This window comes from Vidua macroura, chromosome 10 (genome assembly GCF_024509145.1).
Source record: "Vidua macroura isolate BioBank_ID:100142 chromosome 10, ASM2450914v1, whole genome shotgun sequence".
NCBI lineage: Eukaryota > Metazoa > Chordata > Aves > Passeriformes > Viduidae > Vidua > Vidua macroura.
In genome coordinates this window covers 9,834,149-9,859,056 of record NC_071580.1, presented here as the reverse complement: position 1 = coordinate 9,859,056, position 24,908 = coordinate 9,834,149, and the positions used below count along the sequence as shown (strand labels likewise).

Here is a 24,908-nt window from a genome sequence, read left to right as displayed (position 1 = left end):
CCTACGTTACATAATATCATAAAATTGCACATTCTGCAGAAGAGTCATTTTGAGTGTACTGTTGGTATTAATTTTTAAAGGCAATGTCAAACTCCAGTGGCAAACTTTCATTACCAAAATTTTTTGTCAGTTTATAGCAACTTATCTTATGATCTGTCACTCTTGCTATCTTACTCTGTACCAGCAAAATGCAGTACTCTATTTTACTTAGTATTTCTTGTCACAGTTACAGCAGTTGTTTCTTCCTTTGCTGTAGATGCTGTTTAAATAAAAAATTCTTGTTTACTAAATACTGTCAGGAGAAATACAAACTAAAATAGTTTTATTTTCAAATATAGTTTGTGGTGAGACTTTTCACAAGTTTCTTATTCTTTCTTTATAGTGGCCAGGGAGTTTTATTTACTTCTGTTAGTAGTAGAGATGCATTTCTGTGCCTCTGATGATCTCAGGATAGATTTTCTTCATCATATTGTGCTTACAATAATGAACTCAATATTACTTTCAGGGCAAGAGAAATACTCTTACTGCCACTATTGTTCATGCTTTATCATAATTTCTTTTATATATCTTCAAATATCCTGCTTGACTCACATTTTCCTACCCTTATTTGTGTTTTTTTTTTTTTTTTTTTTGCTGATCACTTCCATATTTATACTGAAGTTAGATGAATCTTTTAATACTGTGCCATTTTTATGATACTGTTCAAATATTGCACATCAGGGCCAATTATTTTCAGTGTCTAATCAGCCCTTCCAGTTTCCTGTGTGTGGTTCAATGGCTTATTTGCTATTCTGTGAATATCAAATCTGTAATTTCTTTGCTGCATCAAAGCTCTTCTCTCTTATCTCCCCACAGCCTGTGTAGACTTTAAGAAGTTGTTAAAGCCAGATTATTTCCAATAAATCTATTGACTAAAATCCAGGGAGTGATTTTTGCATTGGGACTATTTTCTCTTGTTTGGGGTTAGATTCCTTTGGGAATTTTTTGCAGTCTCTGACTATTCATTTGCCTCGTGTTCACCCGAGTTGGAGGCTGTTGACCCTCTTTGTACCCAAGCCTATTATCCTAGTGAGGTTTTGGGAAAGTAAGTGGATTGAATTAATATCAAATGTATGTTTTAACAATACTCATGATTTCTGATAGGAAAAAATAATAGATGGATCCAGAGGTTTGTGCATGGACTTAGAATCTGGCAATAGTTTTAGCTCCATTTTCAAAGCTTTTTAAATGTGTTTTGCTTTAAATTGATGTTTTTGAAAGCTGATTTTTTTTTTAATTGAGTAATTCCTTTTGTACCTCAAGGAACTTTATCTAAGGGGCTGGGGGGATGAGTTCATTTACTGCACACTTCCCCTCACTGCTAACTTTGTGAAGCAGTCTTGGAAAATGAAACCCTGCTCTGCTGGAACTCAGTCAAGTATTTCAGGAGCAGCGGGCAGAAGGCAGTGTCGTGTTGCCGAGGAGCAGTGAATGCTCTCACACATCTCAAGTGTCGGCCTGTGGCCCTCTGTTAGCAGGGGTGAGGCAGTTTCTCTGTTACTTGGAGATTTTTCCACTTAAAATTCTTAAAATGCTTTTAAATGAACACTTTTTGAATTACAGTTTTATATACATGTACAGCTAAAAATACCAGCAGTTGAAATAGTCATTATGAAATAGAAGAATAGAGATCTCTGGAAGTGGAATTCTCATCGTTGTTGTGCAGTGTGGGCAGTGGCTGCACAGCTTCTCTTCTGTGGCTCCGTGTTTGTCAAGAATTCTCCTAGCAAGGCAAAAAGCTTTCATTTTCCTCAGTTTGCACTGAGCTGGTGTAGATAAAAGTTGTCACATACAGAAAACTGTTTCGCTGAAGGGATAGAACCAACTAGCCAAAAATTTTCAAAGTGACTACTACAGTTTGAGATTCATTTTCATGACAGCTTCTTAAGAGCAGTGTTTACTTTTAAACCTCAACTTAAGCATTTCCCTGAAGAGGAATTGGTTTGGTTTGGATTTGAAAAAAAAAAAAAAAATCATTTGTGATCAGATGAGTTTGTATTTTGTTTTATAAAAAGTGTTTGCTTCCAGCATTCATAATGTTAATTTCATTTTGTGAAAAGAAGTGCATACAATCCACCTCAAATGCTAACTGGAGAATGTAACAATAATTTTGATAGCCTTGCTACTAGTTTTTAGCAAGCTTAGCTTTTTTTTAAAAAAATGTGAAGATGAATGAAGTGATGGCCACCAGTCCTGTAGCCCTTGATCCCTGGTAATGTCTTCATGGTGTGTTTTTGACTGAAGGTGACTTTTATGGTTTAAAGATTCAAAATTTATTTCATATTTTAAACATATATTTTAGCAATTGCTGCCATTTATCTCCTCCTTTGGCTGTTCCCTCTGATAAGGGATATTTTCCATGCATATCCTATACTGTTGTTTTATTTCTTTACACTAAAATGGCTTGTACTGCACAGATGACTTTTTAAGGCTCCAGCTCTCTTTCTAGAATTCTGGCAATAATTGTCCTATTGAAATTGAAACACTGCTTGTGTAAAGTATAACAGGCTTTTTTTGTTAGGAATGATGTCAGCATGAGAGATGGCCTCAAGAAGCCATTAAAAGAACATAGGACTTTTGACTGTTGGACTTTATTAACTTTTCCCCTCAGTAAAATACAGTTCTGCAGAAGATGGATCAGTGTCTGCAGTGCTATGAGATGTATTTGTTGACTTTACTGTGCAGTCTGATGAAGCTGTATCTCAGTGCCATAAATACAGAGGCACTCTCTTAAGAGTGTCAGAGAAATGCAGTAATAAGAGGCATAAAATTTTATAGAAATGCAAGTAATCGACCTTTTTATGTGAAATTACTCTGCTTTTTAGGACCTTTGAATTTTCAGTTCTGGTTTGTTTCTAACTCTTCCCTTAAGACATTCTGAAATGTATCTCCATCTACAAGCTGACATATTTATATGTGAAAATGCTTGTAGATGGAGAATTTTGTGTCCAGTATTAAGATGAATTGAAGCTTTTAGTGAAATAAATAGATGAATGGTAGAAATAAGAAGTTTTTGTTAGTTGCATTTTATGTTTCCAGCCCTCCTGACTGACATTCTTCCTGCTTTTATTCCGTGCCAGGTTGTCCTTCCCCAAGTTACAGTTTACTCACAGAGCCATTAGAATGGATGTGTATATGAGATACTTTACTGATTGAGATGAAAGCCAGGGCAGAACATCCAGCAAAGTGACAGTACCACACAATCTTCCTCACTCATGATCTCTGCGGGTGTGACTCTGATAGCCGTGAACAGATTGCTGAGGGTCGTTATCAATGTAGTCCATGGACCTGGGATGCCTAAGCTGGGTGTGGAAGGACCACCTTGAACAATGTAAATGTATTCAAAAGACACTGTGCTGCCTTGCAGGGTTTTTCTAACCTTCCTAGAGGTCCTTGACACTCTTCTGTCACCAGTGTCATTGCCTATGACTGTGCACGCTCTGCATTAGACTTTATATTAACCTGTGGTTTTGCTTTGTTCTGGTTATCTGACCCTTCCTTCCCCCTCCCTTTTATGAATAACTGAAGGTTGGCTATGGATTTTAGACTAGAGACTACGGCATCTAGCATAGTATCTGAAACTCTTATCGTGAAATGGAGGAACTAATATTTATCATATTCTTGATTTCCTGTCTGTTTTGTGAGAAGCTGTATGTAGCAGCATAGTTTCTTGACAGGAGTCTTTTCTATTTTTCATATCTGCTTCTGTGCATAGTCTTCCGTTCATACTGCTTGCCCCATGTTTTCCACGTAAAATTGGGAAAGAGAGAGAAATGGGTTTGAGGAGATGATAATGTGTGTGAAGACCTTGAAGCTCTCTGAGTGCTTACTGACCAGTCTCTGGACCATGATAAAATTGTGGTACTTTTAACTTGTAGAAGTAAGGAAATGTAAAGTTGCCCCATAGAAAACAGAGCCTTCTCTCCTCTTGCTGAGAGCAGACGTCTCCCTGTTCCACTGGCTCAGCCCTTGCTCTGGAGGAGGTGGCAGCCTGCACTGTCCTGTACTGAAGTTTATTTTTGAATACAACTTACCATGATGCGAGGACAAACATAACAACATTAGCAAGCTTTTAATTAAAAACGAGATTAAAAATGTGTATTAAGTGACTTGACTTTCAAATTCAACATTTCAGCTTGAGCCTGCAAAAGAATGTCTTCAACCAAACTTTTTTGCAGCCCTTTGCCACATTCGTTCCTGTTTCTGCGTGGCAGCTCAACTCCCCTCTGCAGAGCAAACCAGATCACTAAGAACAAGTTGCTGTAAGTTATGAACTGACAGCCAGGTTAGTTCTGCCCCTGTGGACACGACAAGTTATATTCAAGTCTTGAGCCATCAGTTGTCTTGAAGTGTTCATGGGAAAGTGAAGAGATGGCAAAGAAAATGAGGAATTGTTTCCTGATTGGGAGAGTCCATAGAAGGGGAGGTATGTTGATGTTTTTGGTCAGAGTATGTTCATATACTGGTATTTATTCTCCATGGTCCTGCATGTGAGAACTGAGAAAAGCAAATTCCTAGATAAAAATATATGATGAAGAAATACAGAAGAGGTAAATTTTGGTTTTTGTATGCTGGGAATCAAAGCAGCAAATCAGAACCATGTAATGATTTTAAGTGATTGTGTTGCAGTGAGACATTTACAAAACAAGCTTAGTCTCCTTTGTTTTAGCCAAGATGGTTGCATAATGCTACAAGAAAATGGAATGCTTAAGTAATGAAGACTTTGATCTGATTCAATTCAAAGTAATGTCAACTTAGAAAAATCCTGATGAAATATTTTCTTTCAAAAGTTGTTTTCTTACTTCTCCTTTTCTCAACTCTTTGTTAAGGCAAGACTTCAACTTATTTGTCAATGTGCTGATAACAGCTAATTTAAGGAAACTGTGCTGCCAAAGGAAGTCGCTGCCCTCATATATTCACTAGAGAGACAGTTCATGTAAGTCCTCCCCAAGTTAGCTTCAGGCAAAATTTGCAAGAGTAGTTTAAACAGCTTCAAAAATCATGTAAGCTAACTTGACGGTTTTTCTGCCTGATGTGAGTTGGGAAATGCTCACAACAAGCATTGCAGAATTAGTAGCTTACAGCAGAGAGCTGGTAGGGAGGACCCAAGAGAGGGGATCATTTTAAACCAGTAAAGTGGCATCCAAGAGGGTGGGGATCTCGAAGGCTTTCAGGTATCATTAAACTGTCTTTGTTACACTGTATAATAGGCTAGACATGAGGGTTTCATGCTATGATTTGACTTCTTTATTTTTAAATCAACAAGGAGTAGGTTTGGGTCAAACCCAAACAGCTTCTTTTAAACCAGTTTTATCAATGGAGAGGTGTAGGCTGCCATACCAGCTTTGTAGGTGTAGTCCAAAGGCTGCTTTCCTTGGAGATAAATACTGTGTCTGTATATGTTCTGCACTGCAGCTGGACAATGAGGAACTGAGCTTCCCTGATTTAACCAGCCTTGGTGAGCTGGAGACTCCAGTTCATTTACTCAGTGATCTTTTGCAAAGTTGCTTCTCCAATTTTCACTTAGTTTAGTTTGTTTGGCTTTAAGTTTTAGAGCTGTTTGAAAGAGAAGCATGATTATGCTGTTGGGTGAGTGCCAAATTTAGTGAGGAAAGGGAATGAAATTGCTAGAAGAGAGAAGACTGGGGGGCTGTCACTGGGAAGTCGGAAGTAGAGCACATGTAAAAACTTCTTTAATTGCAAACCGCATGTGACGGGGTTAGAATGAATTCTTTTTTCAGACATGGATAAACAGATCCACTTTGCATCGTCTCTGCTGTAGCAGTACATGAGTTGCAGTTTGTATTTTGTCTGTAATCTGTCGTGTTGTTTACTGGCCAGTCATAAGGCCCAGCTGGCAGGTCACCTGACTTCCTTCTGCCTCCCTTTTAAAGCTACTGAAAATCTGTCCCTGCTCGTCTGAAAAGTGGTTTCATTTCACTTTGAAAATGTTTGCTTAGCTCCACTGTGTGCCATCCTTAAAATATCATGGTGTGTACAGAGGGACATACCATGCTTTGTACTGAGGTATGTATCCATAATGAGCAAAACTTGGGTATAAATCCCTGATCACATTCCTGTATTTGCTACTCTGAAAAGACCTTTTTTATTAGAAGTGTTTGTGAGTTAAGGAAGAAAAAAATAAAATAAAATAAGGGCAGTTTCATGGTTATTACCCAGCTAGTCCAAATCCCAGGTACTGCCAGAAGTCCTGATCTTGTTCTTCAATACTTATAAAGCCACATTCTTGTCCTCTCCCTTGTGTTGATGTTAGAGATTTCTCAACTGCAGCAGGAACTGGATCATGCCGCAGAAGGGCTGAAGACCATTTGTGGCTTTGGTTTTTTTCAGGATTTGTTCTCAGTAATGAGACCCAACTGGCAGTGTGGCTGCACAGGCGGGAGTGCTGGTGCAAGGGAGAGGGTGGGAACACATGGCCAGTAATGAATTGCTCTGTGGCTTTGAGTGGCTGACTGTGAAGCCAGGGTCTGCATTGAATAATGAATAAACAATAGTTGATGTAACAGTTTGAGCCATTCAAACTACAGATTTTTCTGCTCTAGAGCCAACTAGAGGAAAAGCAACTGGAATTGTTGGAATATGAAAAGTTTTCAGTTCCTGCAGGGACTGAAGCTTGCCACTCTTGCCTGCTCTCCAGTAGCCACACAAGAACAACTATGTAATGGTGTTCTATAGTTGTCACTGTTTGTTTTTTTGTTTTTAATAAACAAACAATATTTTTCCTCGCAAAAGGAAAATGAAATTTTTTTGCAGAGGAAGTGGCATTGTATTCCAAGGTGTTACTCTTGTTAGAATGTTTATCCTCTTCTTGCAGTACTCAGGTGGTTCTGCTCTAGCGAGACATCACGCTTTCCTTGGAAATGTACTTTCTTATCACTGGTCATACAGCAGCTTACATTAAGGGCAAGACTGTAATATGTGTTTGTGTTTAGTCAGTCTTTTTTATGGTGGCACCTGCGAGGTTTTCCTTCATATGTAAAAGACAAAGCTAAACTACAGCAAATATGCATTAAAATCATGTGAAGAGAGAAAAGGGAAGGAGAATGGGAGTTGGTGTTTAGAATCTTCTGTTTTCATCTTTGATCCCAGGTATGACTGAGTTTTCTTACTTAGTATAAAGTTCTTAGAGATCTTTGTATATAGATTTTTCTAGTCTTAAGACCAAATGGTGAATGTTGCAGAGAATAGCCCAGGTAAGAGGGTTGTACTTGCTTAATTTTTTTTTTTTTGTTCAATATGATGTTTTAACAGAAAATATTTGCTAAAAAACCTTGGTGTAGTTCAAGTAACTTGGAAGCCAGATTCTGCAAATCTCCCTTGTGTGACTGTTCTTAAGATGCTTCTGAGTTAGAAAAAAAAAAAAAGCCAGCCAGGTTTCATGGGTAATCTGGGTGTTGAAGGGAAAAAAAAGGTAAAGGCTTTGGCCATAGTTCTCACTTCATTAAACTTGCTTCAAGCGAGGGATTTGTGGGAGTTCTTCCGCGGAGTGAGGGGTTTTCCTGGTTTTTTAAAAGCTTTGGCAAGAAGCTTTGTTATTTGTATTGAATGTTCCAAAATAAAAATGTAGCTAGAGGAAATAGCATCTGTGAAACTTTGATTCACACATGTGAAACTTGACAATGATTTGGCAGTGATTTGAAGCAGGTTTTATAAAGGACAGTTAAGCAGCCTTCGTTAAAAGCTACAAACCTTGTCTTCAGCACTCGGGGCAATCCAGAGGGCCCATATCAGTGTGATGTGTAATCTTCTATTTGTTTTTCATGTTAAGCAGTGAATTCTCAGGTTGGTGGAGCAAGTTTTGATGGTCACTCTGCATTCCAAATGTAGCACCACCAAGTCAACATTTGGAAGAAACCACTAACCTTTGCCTTGTTTTCTGGAACTGCAGAAATCACAGCCTGTGCATGGTGCCAAAAGCAGCAGGTGGGAGATTCTCAGTTACAAACTGTTAGTTCATGGAAATGGTTAAAGTGCAGTTTAATGCTGCTGGTGCTGCTGCTAAGCGGGAATGTGATCATGCATATCAAGCATGGATCTGCTGAGAATTGAAATCTGAGAGTATCAAGGATGGATCACTTCTGAACTTAATCTTCCTTCATGAAATGCTAGAAATTGAAACTGGAAATTTCATATTTCGTTACCAGGCTACAGAAATAATGCAGGTGGAAACAGTCTTCATTACATTTGTTTCAGTGGGCACTCTGGCTTAGGCAGTGGGGCTGTCCTTTACCTGGGGAAAACACAGAAGGAACAAATGCATTTTGGTTCAGTAAATGCCACCTTACCTTAACTGGTTTACATGAAGGATATCTTGATGCCTGGGAAAATAATTGGGAAAAGTTCAGGTTTGACAGGTTGGCAGGTAGAAGGTGAGTCAGGAGATGACATTTTTGAGGTTTGTTTTAAATTAGGGTATGGCAGAAGTGGTAGTCCTGTATCACAGCAGGCAGGAAGAGGTAAAGTCACCCCTCCTGTGCCAGGAAATCCTCCAGGTGTGAAATGAAGCTTGAAGGATGCCAACATTTTCAGTGTTTAGAAAGAAAAACCCTCCCAGTAACTGAGTACAGGGACCAACAACATCAGAAGTATATCACAGAGGTATTTTCTTATGATGATTTCTGATTTCCTTCTGCAAGAAAAGTCAGAACCATAATACCAGTAGCTCATCTGCTTGGGCTATGCTTTCATTATATTAATTTTCTCTTAGTAGCTTTGTGGGAATGTTTCCTAAAAGTCAGTAGAATCACAAGGATTGTTGCTCTTAGGTTATCAAGTTCTGAAGTGTTTGAGAAGTGAAAAAAACCAACTCATAAAACCAGGATAAAGATGCATGCATTTATTTGGCTAATAGAATGAGTGACAAGCTAAAGGCAGAGCTGAGGTTTGTATAACAATGTGCCTCAAATCCATTGGCAAATGTTGTTGTTCTAATAGAGTTGATTCTGAATGTCAAAACTGAGCAATCAGATGCATCAAGTTCCTCAAAAGATGGCTTTAGTGACATTATCTGAGAGGTGGCTGTACCTAAGCAGTCACTTTCCAGGGAGCAGTAGCTGTAAATGAGCTGTTCTAGTGAGCTGCTTTCCATCTCATCAAGGCTTCATCACCCAATTCAAGGGTTATTCCAGTGCAATGGTGGTTTTGTTGTTATCAGTGTGGAAGTGTGGAGTTTGCTTCTGGTCTTTAAGTGGTGTATGTGGGGGAAAAAAAAGAAGAAAGAAGGCTGTTTACACAGTTCCAGATTTTAGTATTTCTTCTTAAACAGCTGTACCTTCTCCTCCTAAAGCAGTTTGTGCTGCCCTTTGCCTTCTGTCACTATATTGGCTGTCAGCCTTCTCATCATTGATTGGCTTCTTTAATTATTCATAAGAAAATATATTTTCCTCTGTCAACTGCAAGCTCATATGTCTTAGATTCGTCTGTTATTAAAGGAAACCATGACTGTGCTTTCAAGCTACAGCACATGTCTCATAGTTTTTGGGAAAAAAGAACATTTGCTTGCCATAGAAATGAAGTCGTTCTAGCCAAGGGCAGTCTGTAGCCACCAGTGTCACCATTGGGATTCAGATGAATTCACAGATACCAGGGTTGTTGCATCACTGCAGCAAGTTCATGGCTGACATCACACGGCTGCAAAGGGGCTGTTCTGGAGCCATGTTACATCATGGGTGGGAGCCCACAGCTGACAGTGTCACAATCTCTTTTACATCAGTGCTGCCAGTGGGTGTTGTGGTGGTTGCAGATATTTGGTTTTGAATAGACAGCCAAAATCTGGGCTTTGCTGGTTTAAATTCAAAAAAAATAAAAATTCAGAGTGTTTGGGGAACATGTGCAGGTCTCTGATGACAAAAGGCAGATTTTTATTAACAAAATTTTGTGTCAAAGCCCAGTCTGGAGTGTCTGCCTTTGTTGTAGTTAATTGGAATGAGAGCAGAAGCCGTATTCCCATTGCAACAGGATTAGTGGACTGATCCCATCAGCATCTCGTGATGAGTTGGAATTCACCCGCACCCAGCTGGTCTGAGTGCCAGCAACAGTTGAGCTGCAGCTCCCTCTCTTTGTAGTTTAGGTAGTGGGTTCCCCATATGTTGAGCAGTGCATCTTTGACCATCACTGATTGTCCTTTGGAGACAAAATTTGTGTTACAGCTGGAGTTAAAAAAGGGTGAACACAGACCTGCTAATGTTTGATGTTAGAGGAAGATTTGTCTTTGAGCAGGAGGAGTTTGCATTTAATGTTAAATGATGCAATTTGAAGCATGGTGTATCTCTAGTCACATTTAACATTAGATTTGCTGGCTTTCTCCACAGAATCCTAATTAATGACTCTGCTCTGAGATTTCATTTTGTATCTGTACTGTTGGCTTTTTTATCTTTCATGAAGAGCTTAGTTCCAAAGAATGCTTCCCCTTTGCCAAAATTCCACATGATCTTGCCTTCAAGGAAACACATCCATTTTTAGTAAACTAGGAGAGCCTTTATTTAAAAAGAAGATTTCTGGTAACAGTGATTTTTAACCCATGACATGTGGACACAAATGAGTTAATCCTAGTTCAAATTATAACAGCTATACTTCACTCATATGATTATTCATAGTGAAATTCAGTATTTGTGCTTTTACGGGGGAATTAGTAATTTGTTTTTTCCAGTTTAAGGTATGAGAAGCCGCAAGGGCGTGCACCTACATAAGAAAATAACGTGCATTGCATTGATTACTTTTTGCTCATTATAAAATATGAAAATTTAAATAATACCTCATTACAAGATCTGTTATTTTCTCTGAGAAATAGAAGTCTTTGCAAACAATTTTAGTTTACACAATAATTTGTACTGTAATACCTTTCTGTTTTCTAGTTGTTGAAGTTATTTCATGTATACAGTAGCAGAAGAATATGACCAAAACAAGTCTTAATTGGAAGGGTATTAATTGGGTATTTAAAATAAAATACCTTAGTTTTTTCCTTTACCTCACTTTCTCTTTTGAGAAAAATACCAGCTAGTGCTGTGCTGCTGAGCAGCAAATATTTGAATATATACCCAATCACTGGAATGCTTCTGTTATCTTCTGGATTTTTGAGAGGCTGTGCCTCTCATTCAGGTGTTCAGAGGAATGTGATGGGAGAGGGGATGGAATTGCTGAATTGTTTCATGCAGTGACTGCTGTACTCTGTCCTGTTTCTGGTCACATTTGGGGTCTACTTTTCTGGCATGGGAGAGGATTCCAGAGAAATTGAACAAAATAAAAGATGTCACTGAATCTTAGGGATGCTGTATTCTGAACTTCGGGAAATTTAAATACTTATTGAAGGTTTAGGGGGGACAAAGCAAGGATGGCAAATAACCAAAAGCAGTTCCTGAATTTCAGATTCAGAATTCACACAGTATTTCATCATATGTTGCTTCTGTCTAATTCTCAATTCTTGTTTTAGCTTAGTTGTTCTTTTCCTACTGCTTGCCTATTTTTATGGTCCTGGCAAACCCTCCCTCTTGACTCCCTGTTTGGGCACATAAAATCACAGATGCTGTGTATAAGACAGCATTCTCGTGGCCATCATGAGTAAAAATGTTCTAAACTTATTAACCAAACTTGTAACTGGTTAGACCCATTTTGAATTATTTAAGAGACTATACTGCAGCATCAAAATTCAGCTGATTTAATCTGTTTTCCACTGAATGTCTACTGCTAAATAGGAATGCCAAGTTTCAAAAATCACTGTAGATTGAGAGAAGTCTGGAAAAACCTATTCATCGGTGCTAACCATCTTTGGTGTCTCTTTCCTATCACACTCTGAGCTCATTTGTTGCTTAAAAGAGTGTATTTTCATTTCTTCATACCTAGTGTTATTTTTGCAGGGAATTATTTCTGTAGCAATACTAAATCATAGTTCAGAGCATGTGAAGTTTTGACTAATTAATGCCTTATGGACTGCACAATGCGTAAAAAATAGTTTTTAGATGTTCTTAGGTAAGGTGAAGTGAAACAAAAAGCAAATGAGAATTCTCCTACTTGTGGTTAAACCCTTTCCAAAACAGAGTAGAAAGAAACTTTTTGTCACTTTTCTGCCAGAAAATAGGGCTCACTGCTTGGGATGCCTGTTTCTCTGTTAAAATTGGTAGAAATCAAACTGCTTTTGACAGCACAGCTGTGTGAAGGAGAGATGAAGGTGTGAGCTGAAGGATGCTCCTATGTTGTGAGAGAAGTGGTGGAATTCAGAAACTTTAACCAGTGTTGTAATAATTCTTTAAATAGGTGGTTAAACATTCAGTCAATGTGGGAAATAAGTATTTTTTCTAAATTACTCTTGCTTGTTTCTTGTCTTCTCTGAAATAAGTTGTGTTTTTCTCTCTTTCTTGCATGGTAACATACAATTGTATTGTGAAACCTCTTAGCAAGTTGTGTGGATGGTAGATCATTCCAGTGTGGGTAGCTGCACTTGGTAGAAATGTTTCAGGATACGTGACTTATGTTGGGAGAGAATGATTGAAAACCTCTCTTCTCCTGTTATGTTTTACAAAATGCTGGCACACAGAGATCCCACTAGGAATGTCAAATTTTGGATACCACATTGTAGCACAGCACTAAAACTCTCCTTTAAATCTGCTGCAGCTCTGCAACTTGGAGGGGAGGGCTGGAGTCTGCTGTTACTTTCACTAAATCATTAATTAGAATTGAACTATGGAAGTAAAGCAGAAGGGACTTTAGGACGTTACTAGAGCACTCTGGGAGATGGCTAGTGCAAAATAAGCATCCATTGCATAAATTCTTGGAAGTGTCTGCTGTGTTCTGCAAGATATATACAATTACTTTGTTGACTCCTTTGTTACGTACAGATTCTTAAGCAGGTTCTGATCAGTCCAATTAATTTGCTGCTTCCACTTAAGCTGGAGTTCAGTGAGTGCTTTAAAATGCCAAGAATATTCTCTGCCACCAAAATAGGGATTTTCTGCCTGCACCAACATTTTTCCCTGGTTCTGGCATAGGGTTTGTGGGAGAGGTGATCAGAAAACCGCTGTATTTCCAATCAGTTTCTCTCACACACTCTGGTAATGTAAAGTACCTGGAACAAGCTGTAGAGGTAGGAACATTCTGCTTTGGCAATCGCAGGAAGCAGGATCCATCACAGTGATACTTCTTTGCATTGATGCATTTATCTGATGTTTTATCTGGATTAGCAAATGGTAAGATCAGGATGTTCATGGAGTCTGTCTTTAGCAATCGGTAAGTGCAGGTTTTTCTTCACTCTTGGAAGAAAAGGGGAAAAAAGGGGGAAATGTTTTCTTTTTCACAAAAGTAGAAAAGTAGGGCAAAGACCTCAAACTGCTTTCTGTCATAAAAAAATACAACTATTCTAGATATGCAATGCAAACTTATTGCTGACTTCTATAATTTTGTAGTTTTAACTCCACTAATATAGCTGTCGGAAACATTCATTTAAAGTGCTGATTTTTCAAAATCAGGTTTGGACAAGTTGAAGCTGAGGTCATGTTTGAGCCTGATACCAGCTGGAAAGAAGCAGTTGGTGTTTGTGTATTGAGGGGCAGGGATGTGATTTTTTATTTATTTATTTTTTTAAATTTTATTGGTGAATGGACTAGGGATTTCATTATGTTAATTAACTTTTTGTATTGGTGGATTAGAAGTTGCCATGACTTTCATGCTTTCTTACCTGTGTGCACCCTGCTGAATTTTATATCCATCATAGCCCCTGCTGTAGTGAGCTTTTGTCATACCTGGAGGTTGGGTAATGCTTCTATCAGAACTCGGAGCTGGGTGTGTCAGGAAGTGGGGTCTGTGGGAAATGCTCTTTGGAATTTATAAGCAGCAGCTTTCCTTGACCTTTAAAGAAAAAAGAATCCTTTGCAACTGCATTATTTATCACAGTGCAGCTTGTGAAGGAGAGTAATGCTTGTGGATATTTTGTGCCCATAGACTGGTAATTTTGTGCCCATACACTGGAACTGTCCAAGAAAAAATATTGATTCTTCAAGTATTAACATTTGGTCGGTGGTTAAACTGCTTTAACCAAAACAACCTTGCCAAGCAAGAAACTTAGTGAAGTTCTAAGGCAGCTTTACTGAATCTTTCTTTTTTCCCCTCCCTTCAGACTTGTCACGGAACAGACTGTCGGAGCTTCCAGCAGAAGCCTGCCACTTTGTCTCCCTCGAGACTCTTAATCTGTACCAGAACTGCATTCGATATATCCCAGAGACTGTTTTGAACTTACAGTCTCTAACATTTCTAAATATCAGGTAACAGTTGTCTTACCAATTCTGCTTTTAGCATGAGGAAAGCTTTTGCACTCAGCTCAAACATACTCCTTTGTGACAGAGCATGGCCACTTATCAGAGCACCTGAAAGGGCGCAAAAACCTCACATTGCTCCACACTGAGGTCAAAAACCTCTGATTAGCCTTGATACTTGATATTCAGAGTTTGTTCACACATAACTAGATAAGTAATGAAGAACAGCCTTGTGGAAGCACTTTTGTAATTTCATAAAAACTGATTTGATCATCTAAATGGAGTGTTCTTTTTGTATGTGTCTTTTATTGCATGAATATTTCTCATTAGACTTACGGTTATTTTATTTTCTTTCTGTCCAAAAGTCGAAACCAGCTTTCAACATTGCCAGTACACCTCTGTAGTCTACCACTAAAAGTTTTGATAGCAAGTAATAATAAACTGGTTTCAATACCTGAAGAAATTGGACAGCTCAGACAGCTGACAGAGCTTGTGAGTATACACTTGATTTCTAACTATTACTATTCTGCTCTTGGCCTAAGGATGATCTGCCACAGTGTCTCTAACTGTGTTTGGTTTTGTATAGAAGTGTTAGAAAAGGGTTTTAAATACCCTGAGATTTTAGAAGAATTTTCTGTGAGGGAAAACAACTGATCCATGCCAATTTAAATGTCTTCCCTATTCTAGAAAGGAAGGCCTGATGGAATTAGAGTTCTTGCTATGTTTGTTTCTGACAGAAAGCTTTTATGTAGCAAATTATGCTGTCTGATATACTATGGAGTAACTTGAAATAAATTTCTACATCTGAATGCTTAGTCTTTTAAAGCTTTTATTTTCCTTTGTGTTTAAAATGAGAACAATGCTTCATGTCAGCAGTGAGATTGAATGAATATACTGATCTGAGGTGTTATATGAATAGCTGTCTTTTTCTTTCAGTCCCTAAATACACCTGCATATTTTGTCAACAGAGACTTAGACAGTGATAACTCATTCTTTGCTCTTCTTTGTAGGATGTGAGCTGTAATGAAATACAGACAATACCTCCACAGATTGGCAATTTGGAGTCCTTGCGAGACCTAAATGTCAGAAGAAATAATTTGGTGCGTTTACCTGAAGGTGAGAAAACGGCTCTCCACTATAACAGCAGAAACTTCAAACACTTCTCTGTTTTCAGTTCCTTTTTCTTCCTCTGAGAGCTAGAAGCAGCTTAATTGTTTTGTGAAACACATATTTTTGTACCCTTGCTTTTTCTTACACTTTTAATCTTCTGAATTGTATATTTGTTTTCTATCTCCAGAGCTTGCTGAGTTGCCTTTGATTCGATTAGATTTCTCCTGCAATAAAATAACAACAATACCAGTTTGTTATAGGAACCTCAGACACCTTCAGACCATCATGTTGGAAAACAACCCTCTCCAGTCCCCCCCTGCACAGGTAAACTGGTAAACTGCGGCTATAAAATCAGATGACTATAGTTCAGCTAACAAGGGCACTATGTTATAAATTGAAGGATTATATTTCATACTTGTTATTTAAGAACAAGAGAACTTTAAATACATTCTATTGTCTACAAGTGTTAAATATGTAGCACAGCTTGAAAAATCCCTTTTCTTCTCTTTACTGTATTAATAGTCTCTGCTGTAAATATTACAAAAAATTCACTAATGTTGGCTTGAATATTTCTGCTTTCAGCATAGGAGAGAGGAAACTCTTCTTAGGCAAGACTAATTTTCTGTCACTCAAATGTAAACATTTTGACTGAGGCCTCAGTGCTGCAGTTTGCTGATCCACTTTGCATCAGAGTACTCAAATTGGCTTTTGAGCTATAAACTGCAATATTGTTAATGACTAATTTGATTTTCGGTGTGCTTATACAAGCCCCTGAGTATTACGGGTTCTACTGTGAGCTGCTGCATCAGAGTCAAGAGGGGCACTTGCTGAAACTTGTAGTTTCAGTAGGGTTTTGCTTTCCTTGTGAAAGCAGAGACAGCTGTTACTGCCTTCATTGACTATAAATTTGAGCTGGCTTTGGCAGTCTGCCACTGCCATTCAAATATGGGCATGGGTGGGATGCATCTGTTCTGATGCCAAGGGTATAAATTCTGGTACTTGTAAATGCTCATGTCTTGTTTGCATGATGAAATTTCAGCATCCAGCTGACAGAGTTGCCTGCAGACCAGATGTACTTGGAGGACAGCTTCCATTTGTCTACCACAGGCATCCCATGATGCTCCACTATAGCTGTTCCTCTAAAATGCAGTGATACTAGAATAAAAGATACATTGGCTCATTAATTATTATTCCTAATTGCATCTTGAATGTCTGTAGTGTACTTTGAAAATATATTGTCAAATTATACTTACTTGATTTTTAAATTTTTTTAAGATATGTATAAAAGGAAAAATTCATATATTTAAATACCTGAACATAGAAGCATGCAAGATAGCTCCAGACTTGCCTGATTATGATAGGAGACCCATGGGATTTGGATCATGGTAAGTTTTTCACAAACCACATTCCCAGTTTTAATGGCATTCAGGAAAATTCTGTCAGTCCACCTTGAGTTTATTAAAAAAAAAAAAAAAAAAACAGATCAAGGATTGTTCTTTGGCAAGTGCATTGAGGAGGCTTTGAAAAATATTGTTTATGGTATTTCATGGTGCATTCTAGTACGGTACCAGTGTGTAAGAACTGAGAACTGGTTCAGGAGATGACCTGGGCAGTGTCATGGGAAAGGCAGTGTCAGAGCTGATATGCAGTAAAAAGAGAATAATAATAAACAATACAGGGGGTATGCTCCCGTGTTGTTAACATCTATGTTCAATTTACAAGATCTTAATATTTTCCACAGATTTACTGAATCATATCCCAGCTGTGATTTTTAACCTTTTGTACAGAATTTTATAACGGCTGTGCTCAAACCACAGGTGTAAATGCTGATCTCCACCCTGTTAGTAAACTGTTATTTCTGGCAAGCTTTCACTTGGCACTGCTGCTTGGCATTGTAACACAAATATTGGAACAGTCAGCCATATCAGCTGCTAAATTAAGATGTCTAGCAAAAAGCAGAAGTTAAGTTTTATTTCTGTTATGTGATACAGAAGAAAGGGAGTCAGTGAAGTATGAAACTGAATATATATAAAAACTACTTCAGTCATCTTTGAAAGTGGTAATAATGTGTGGAAGAGTAAGTTGCTGCTTTTTTTACTGCTGCCTTAGCAGCAATAAAACACAAATCAGGGGGCTTTGTGAAGAAATCATCATGAATCAGATTTATGAAGAAGAACTTGCATGAGGGACTGACAGCGTGATTCCTCATCAGCACTGAATGTCATAAGTTACTGTTCTAGATGAGGTCAGGATATGAACATGTCAAGGGTTAATCAATTTCCAATACAAGCTGGTGCAGCTGCTTTCTGCATAATACTGAGGATACTGTCCTTTTCCTGAAAGGAAAAGGCTCTACATGAAAAAATGTCATGATCTGTTTAGTTCTAACATAGTTTGTTAATTTTTAAGAGAAATTCAAAATCAAGTGGGCTGTATGCTTACTGATTGTTGTCTGTAGTTGTATATTGCTCTGGAAATTTTCATTAATTGTTTTTGTGAAATTAGAAGAATTAATGTATTTTAATCATAGCTTAAAATTGTAAATGTAAAAACAAGGGCAGAACTAGTTGAGGATGCTTTCTCTAGAATTTTTACTAGACTCAGCAGTATGAAATGAGCTTCAACTGGGTTTGCCTTAGCTGTGTTTCTATACCCAAGAGGAGATAAGAGTTGGTAGAATTATCTGTTGTTACTGTGCTGTTTAGGGCATTTAGTGTCGCAGGTGATTCCATCCATCTTCATGTAGCTATGGAAGAACTGTCAGTGGAGCAGAGCACATATTAGGAGAAAATTGTAGTATGATCCAGAGAAAGAGAAAATCCCCAGTCATTATATTTTTATGTAATTTTAGATGAAAGAAATAAAATCCTTCAGCTGTGATACAGTTTATATTTCCAGGCAAGGCACAAGAGCTTTGTGTTTGTTATCTTCAAAGGTGACCAATAGAAATGAAGTATCAATCAGTCCTCCTAGACCTTTGTTGCTGGTTTATCTGATCAACTTGGTGTAATGCCGTGAAGGTTGAGAGTCTGAATGGTAGAAACTCTTAAAGTTTAAGGATGTCTGTGTCATGCTGTCAGTTCACATTTGTTCACACATTTTTAATAGCAAGGCTGTTGATACTGCTAGTAGAACAAGATGCTCTGAAACATCATGGCAGGACAACTGTTTAACCAGACTGAATCTCTATGCTTCAGTCCTTTTCTAAACATAAACTATGTGAAATTTATCTTGTAGCAAGTTTTGTTCAGCTGCAGCAAGCCAGTCTCATTTGCAGCAGTGAAAGTCAGAGCAGCTCAGGTTGGTGCTGGAGGGAATGAGATTGAGAGGAGGCAGAGCTGTTGAAGCTGTGTAGCAGTTGTTGGCAGACTGGCATAGTCTGGAGCTAGAAGGTTTAAAATACCAATACTCACAGGTGAACCAGTGTAGTGAATATTCTGGGACTTGGGCAACTGTTCTTGCTTACAGGAGGTAAAGATGCAGGTTTTAGTGTGACATGGAAATGGCAGCAAGTGTTGTCTTTCATTGTTGGTCTTAGCAGGCATTTGACTTCTCATCCTTTGATTTCAAGCTTTACACAGCTTCCTGTAAGCTGTAGTTGCCCCAAAATGGTCTGATCTCTCCAAATGCCTAATGGTTGTTCCTTGTGGCTTGTTGGTTAGGGAGGAATAAAAATCTCAAGTCTCAGCTGATTTTAGGATGGCTGCTGTATGATTATAAATGTGTAAGGTGTGTAGCATTGGATAGGTGGGTTTAGTTGTGAGAGCTGGGAAGACTGATAGCAGCTTTCTTGTTAAAAAAGAGAAGTCCTGGGCACAGTGTTTATGTATTTTTGAGCTTCCAGTTAACTTTAGTGTTAGATGTAAAGCTTTTCAAATTCTTTGACTGAAAAGGGAGGCTAAAAGAAAATTTGTATCAAAACACTTCCTCATTTTTGAGCTCCTTAATTTGCAGTAATTGTTCAATTTACAACAGGGTGCTCAGGAGATGCTGAAAATATTGATTCATTTAAAATGGAATTCTACTGCAGATGGATTTTTTTCTTTGACCCATGTTTTAAAATTATATGTAAGTTCTATGAACTGTTAGTATAATTATGGTTCTCTTGTCAGTTATTCAAATTCAAATAGCTCTTTAACTACATTGGGTGCCTTCATAGTCATTCGTTTTTCTTCTTACCCAGAAGAAGGGAGTTGGTTTTTTCTTTGGCTCTTTTTCTTTCTGATGGTTTATTATGCAGATGATCTTTCTGTTCAAATACAGGGCCATAAAAGTGAATTTGAGTTAATCAAAACTCATGCAGATGCAAGAGCTTGTCTTTTAGTCTACATCTGATTAGAAACAGATGCATAGCTTAATGTGTCTCATCTGTAGCCTCCATCCCTCCTGGTACTTCTTCGCTATTTCATGTCTATCTGAAAACTAAAACAGGCCTTGATAGTAGTCTGTCAGTCTTCTATTAAGATAATAATAATAATAATAATAATAATAATAATAATAATAATAATAATAATAGAAAATAAGTATTTCCTGAAAGTGGAATTTCAGAGGGAGCAGCAACTTGAGAGCAATGCCAGTGAGAAAATGACCTGCAATTTAGTTAGGATGGGGTGAAGCAATTAGCTTCCTGAAATTCATTCTTCCTTGTGCATTATGTAGTAATTACTGCTGCAGTTCTCCCTGGGGCATCGAGTGCCAATAGGACAGTTGAGCCATTGTGAAATGCCATCTGCAGTGAATCAGACAAGTCCCATTGTCTCTTTTACTGTAGCTATCCGCAGCAGTTGCCAGAGTTGACATCTGTGATGGCTATACTGCTGAATTACATATTTCTAAGCCCAGAAATTTAAAGAACTGTATGCCTGTTTGGTTATATGTATTGTAACACTGGGCACATGTCTAATGCCTTTGTCTAGACGTGTCATTGACAAAGCTCTGTAAATGAAAACTGTACTTCTACAGTTATTACATTATATCTGTATAATACTGTTCAGCTTACTGCAGTTTCTTATGTAATTATGACACAGAAGACATTTATGTAATACATGCTGCAAACTTTTGAGTAGAAGTAGTATATTCTGTATTTTTTGTGATTTTGTACATATTTATGCTTATTTATGTAAAAGTTTGACAGTGGTTTTCAACCCAAACATATGAGTAGTAGAAAATGAAAGTTTGACTTGCTAAACAAAGAAATATGAGACCAGTTTGCTTTGTCATAATTTCTCTTTAGGAAGTGTTTGACGGGTGGATCTATCCTTTGAATCAGCTTACCTCTGAGGGCCAGGCAGGGGCAGGTGACAGCTGAGTGACAAGGATGGTGAGCTGTCAGCACATGTCTCCTGCTCTATTGTAGCAAGTGCAGTGTGAGGTTTTCAGACATGCTGAGCTTGTGAACACGCTGCCTGTGTGCCTGGTGACTTATTCTGCTGTTGTTCTGTAATGGTGAGAAGCTTTTGGTGGTGTTCCTATCACAGTAACTAAAACTGTGTGTTTGACAGCCACGAGGAGCTCTATTCCAGTCGTCCATATGGAGCACTCGATTCTGGCTTCAATAGTGTGGACAGCGGAGACAAAAGATGGTCAGGGAACGAAGTAAGTGTTGCAGGTTTATTTTTGTTGAGTGCAGTATTGTACAGTAAAGATAACTAAATGTGTGCATGTGGAAGCACATTCCATAGGTAACATGCATGTTCTGGTGTGCAGGTTGCCTTGAGCCAATATGACTTGTTTTATTGGAGAAAAAACAAGGTTAATTTTGTATGGGATAGACCCCAGGTTGGAAGTATTAACATAAATGTATAAAACAGTGCATGAGAGGTTAATTTACTGGAGCATAAAAAAATGAGAAAAATAGGGTTCCTCATTTTAAAAACTTGGTAACAGTATCATATTACAATGCTGAGTCAACTGCAATTATTCATGAAAAGTTGTTTCAGTAAAATAAATCTGAACATGAAAATTTAGCTTTGGAAATCAGATGGAAATTTTGTCTTCTTCCTTTGTTTAAAACGTTAAAATCTGTTTTACAAGGAGGAAAACAGGATCTCTTAGCAAAAAGATTGTCAATTATTATTACCAGGAAGAAGTTCCCTTTTCCTCTTGAAGCAACTAGAAAATAGCCAAGACCTAAAGTGTCACAGTGAGCTATACTCCATACTTGCACTCCTAGCTTGATTTTAGAGAAGGTGCTAGGATTTTCCATCCTGGGATGTTTTCTGTCATGTGCAGATACTGCAACCAAAACTGTAGGCAGGTGGTTTCTAAAGAAAGCTCAACTACATTATTTTTTTAAAACAATACATTATAGCTGTCTTTTGCTTTAAATTAGTGTTTTGTGGTTGTAAAACAGGGCAATTGAAATACAAATCAAGGACAAATCAAGAAGTAGTAGATTAGAAAATTATGTTTTTGAAGAAAAATGTTTCCAGACTTCACCGTTTGTTTTCCAAAGCCAACAGATGAGTTCTCAGATCTCCCATTACGTGTGGCAGAGTTCACCAAAGAGCAGAGACTGAGAAGAGAAAGTCAGTACCAAGAAAACAGAGGGAATGCAGTTGTAATTAATGGTGGAGGTAAGTAGTGACCTTTGGCTAACTGTATTTATTGTCATCATTATTAAAGTTCCAAATTGTTTCCTACAGATAGCTTGTTTAAAGAGGAAAAAAACCAGAAAAGGTCTACATGGAATTACACAAAAACAGTGTTTTGAAAACTGTAAAAATACTGTTGTTTTAAGGATGTTAAAGGCAAAATCTGATAGCAGCAGAATTGGTATCTTCTTGAAAACTTTGTCAGCTTTTGCCTATGTCCTATGTTAAAGTCTCAACTGCTTCAAATGGTATTTTGGAATATTGAATTTCAGTGCATGATGTTTTGCTGTTTGAGCTTCTGGGGAAAATTTACTGCAGTTGTAAATTGTCAGTGCTCTGTGCCGACTGCTCTCAGAACAGGATGAGCAATTTTGTCAGAGAATCTTACATTTCTGCCTGGTACTAGTGTCTCATTCCAGTTTTGGATTTTAATCCAAACTTTAATATCATCCAGGAGGGCCTGGAGTTTCTGAGTGGCAGTGCTTTGTTTTGCTTTCTCAGTTGGTGTCATGCAGTCTCACAGGATCACCTTCATAGTTGTTCAAGAGGTGATTGTGCTTTCCATGTCTCTTGATCTCCACTCCCCTTTCATTTTAACTTCCAGAAATCTGCTGCTACCAGTGTCTCCTTTTGTTTATATGCCTTACTTTTAACAATCTTTCAGACTTGTTTTTTCAGTCATTTCTTCTTCTCCATTGTTCTGCAATACTTATTATTAAATCTCATCTGCATATACTTTGATTCTTCTTCTTTTTCAGCTGCTCCCTGGTTTTCATTTTCCCTGATGGCTACAGTTCATTTTTTCTGCATGTTGCTCTTCCCAGCTACATCTCCTATGCCCAGCTTCCCATTTTTTCTTCTCTCTTCCCTCCTTCCTCCCCATCTTCATCTTTTGCCATCTTCTTTTCTTGGTCTTAGTCTTCTGTGCCACAATTTTTTGTTTTCTTTGCCACCTTCTAGAAATATATGAAACTTTGTAGTTAACTCACACTCTTTCATACATTAATGGGGAAAAAATTCAGTTCAAACACTTACATTCTGGCAGTTATAAGAATTGAAGACATGGTATCATGGGGAGCATTGGGCAGCCTTAATAACAGGTAGTGCTGCCAGTTCTGCCTCCAAGACTAACTTTATTTTGTTCTTTGGCATTTGTCCACCAGGGATTTCAAAATGCCTAGCAGACTTTTAAGCTGGAGCATGATCAGTTCATGAGTAGGTGTATCTGAGAGGGGCACAAACCATAGCATGTGGCTGTCAGACATCCAGATGCTTTGCAGTTTTGTGTTCCTAACACAGATACTAATATCTTTCACCTTTTTCTGTATTGTTGTTGTTATTATCATCATCATTGTTTAATAAGCAAGCCTAGAAATAAGGGAAGTTTGGGGTTTTTGGGCTTTTTTAAGATTTGAAACTGAGATGGAAATTTAATGAAGCCACAGTATATAGGAATGTAGTTTTGGATGGTTGTAGTAGCAGTGGGGGTGGCTTTGGCAGTAACAGTTGCTAGATTGTGTGGTGAGGCAAAGAGAAGTCTGTTTTAGACAAGCAGGAAAGGGGCGGGGGAGTAAAGAAGAATGTCTGCAAGAGTCTGGAGCAAGTTCGGGGAGAGTTCTAAGAAAAAATAAAGTTCTAGTGCTCTGAAAGGGAACTTATACTTTCCCCTACATCCCCAGTGCAGTATTTTTCACCAGGGGCGCTTGCTCAGTGTCATGACTCTTAGAATCCCTGGGCAGAATATGAAAAAGCAGTGACAAGTGAAAAAATTGCCCTACATATCATCTCCCACACAAAGAAAAATCAATACCAGCCAAACTGTGCTGTTTCTTGCTCTCATTTCAATGATTCCTAATTTATTTTTTCATTCTTCTTTTAAAATAAAATTGCAGGTGCCTTATATTGTTTTAGAGGAATTTTGTTTTCTGTAGTGTTGCTCATTATTTCCACATACACTTCTTATATTTATTGTGTTTCCATCCAGATAACTTAGACGTGCTGCTCTCTATTTTGTTGTAGTAGTAATACTAGTCGAAGGATCTGCCATATCCATTCTAATTTTTCTGACAGAACCAAGAGAAATTTTTCCAAAATATACACAGGTCATTGTACAGTCTTGATATTAGCTGAAATACTTTGATATATAATTTTTGGTTTTGAAAAGGAAATCACAGTATTTACTTTTTCAGTCGCTGCAAAAGTATTTGCAGCCAGCAGTTTAAAACTACCTGCTTGATACATGTTCCTCGTTGCTTTTTAAAAGGCATAAATGTTACAATTATTTAAAAATTTGTTGATCTAATGTTAGTGGACCTGGCAAAATCCAAGAGCTTTCAGACTGAGCTTTCCCAGATGGCAGAAAAAGCAGGGCCTTAGTTCCTGACCGTGCTGCATTGGTGGGTTTTGTCCTGTCTCGTGAGTTATCTAATTGTGGGTGTTTTCTCTGTGTATGTTTGTCAAGTGGAACATGATCTCGATCAGATCGACTACATTGACAGCTGTGCCACGGAGGAGGAGGAGGAGGAGGTGAGGCAGCCCAAGTGCCAGGACTCCGACAGCCTCAGCTCCCAGTTCATGGCGTACATCGACCAGCGGCGCATCTCCAATGAGGTGGTGCTTTTCCTTGTGTCCGCTCGATTCACACGCCCCAGCAAAGCCCTTGTGAAAACTCTTCCCTTTTAAGTCATTTGGATGTTACACTTCTGGAGAGAGTCCTCAGAAAGTGAACCGATAGAAACAGATTTTTAGCCACATCATGTTTCCTTCTGTGTTCTGTCAGTCTTAATTAATACCCATGTACACACTTGCACAGTTCAGTGCCTCACTGTACAGACTACATGAATAACTTGTCTGAAAAAATCTTTGTGGCTGCTTTGCTTAAACAGTAACTATGGTGCTGTGATTC

General features: G+C 38.1%; 1 protein-coding gene across 8 annotated transcripts in view; it reads left to right on the top strand.

Moving 5' to 3' along the window:
- Window positions 1-24,908, top strand: part of LRCH3 (leucine rich repeats and calponin homology domain containing 3) — a 61,455-nt gene that overhangs the window by 10,179 nt on the left and 26,368 nt on the right. For all 8 annotated transcript variants that reach the window (XM_053986125.1, XM_053986126.1, XM_053986128.1 and 5 more), the window contains exons 2-9: window positions 14,165-14,309; window positions 14,666-14,792; window positions 15,311-15,416; window positions 15,598-15,734; window positions 16,686-16,795; window positions 20,912-21,005; window positions 21,865-21,985; window positions 24,465-24,613. In XM_053986125.1, the coding sequence (XP_053842100.1) occupies window positions 14,165-14,309; window positions 14,666-14,792; window positions 15,311-15,416; window positions 15,598-15,734; window positions 16,686-16,795; window positions 20,912-21,005; window positions 21,865-21,985; window positions 24,465-24,613 (989 nt within the window). The remainder of the gene's footprint in view (window positions 1-14,164; window positions 14,310-14,665; window positions 14,793-15,310; window positions 15,417-15,597; window positions 15,735-16,685; window positions 16,796-20,911; window positions 21,006-21,864; window positions 21,986-24,464; window positions 24,614-24,908) is intronic.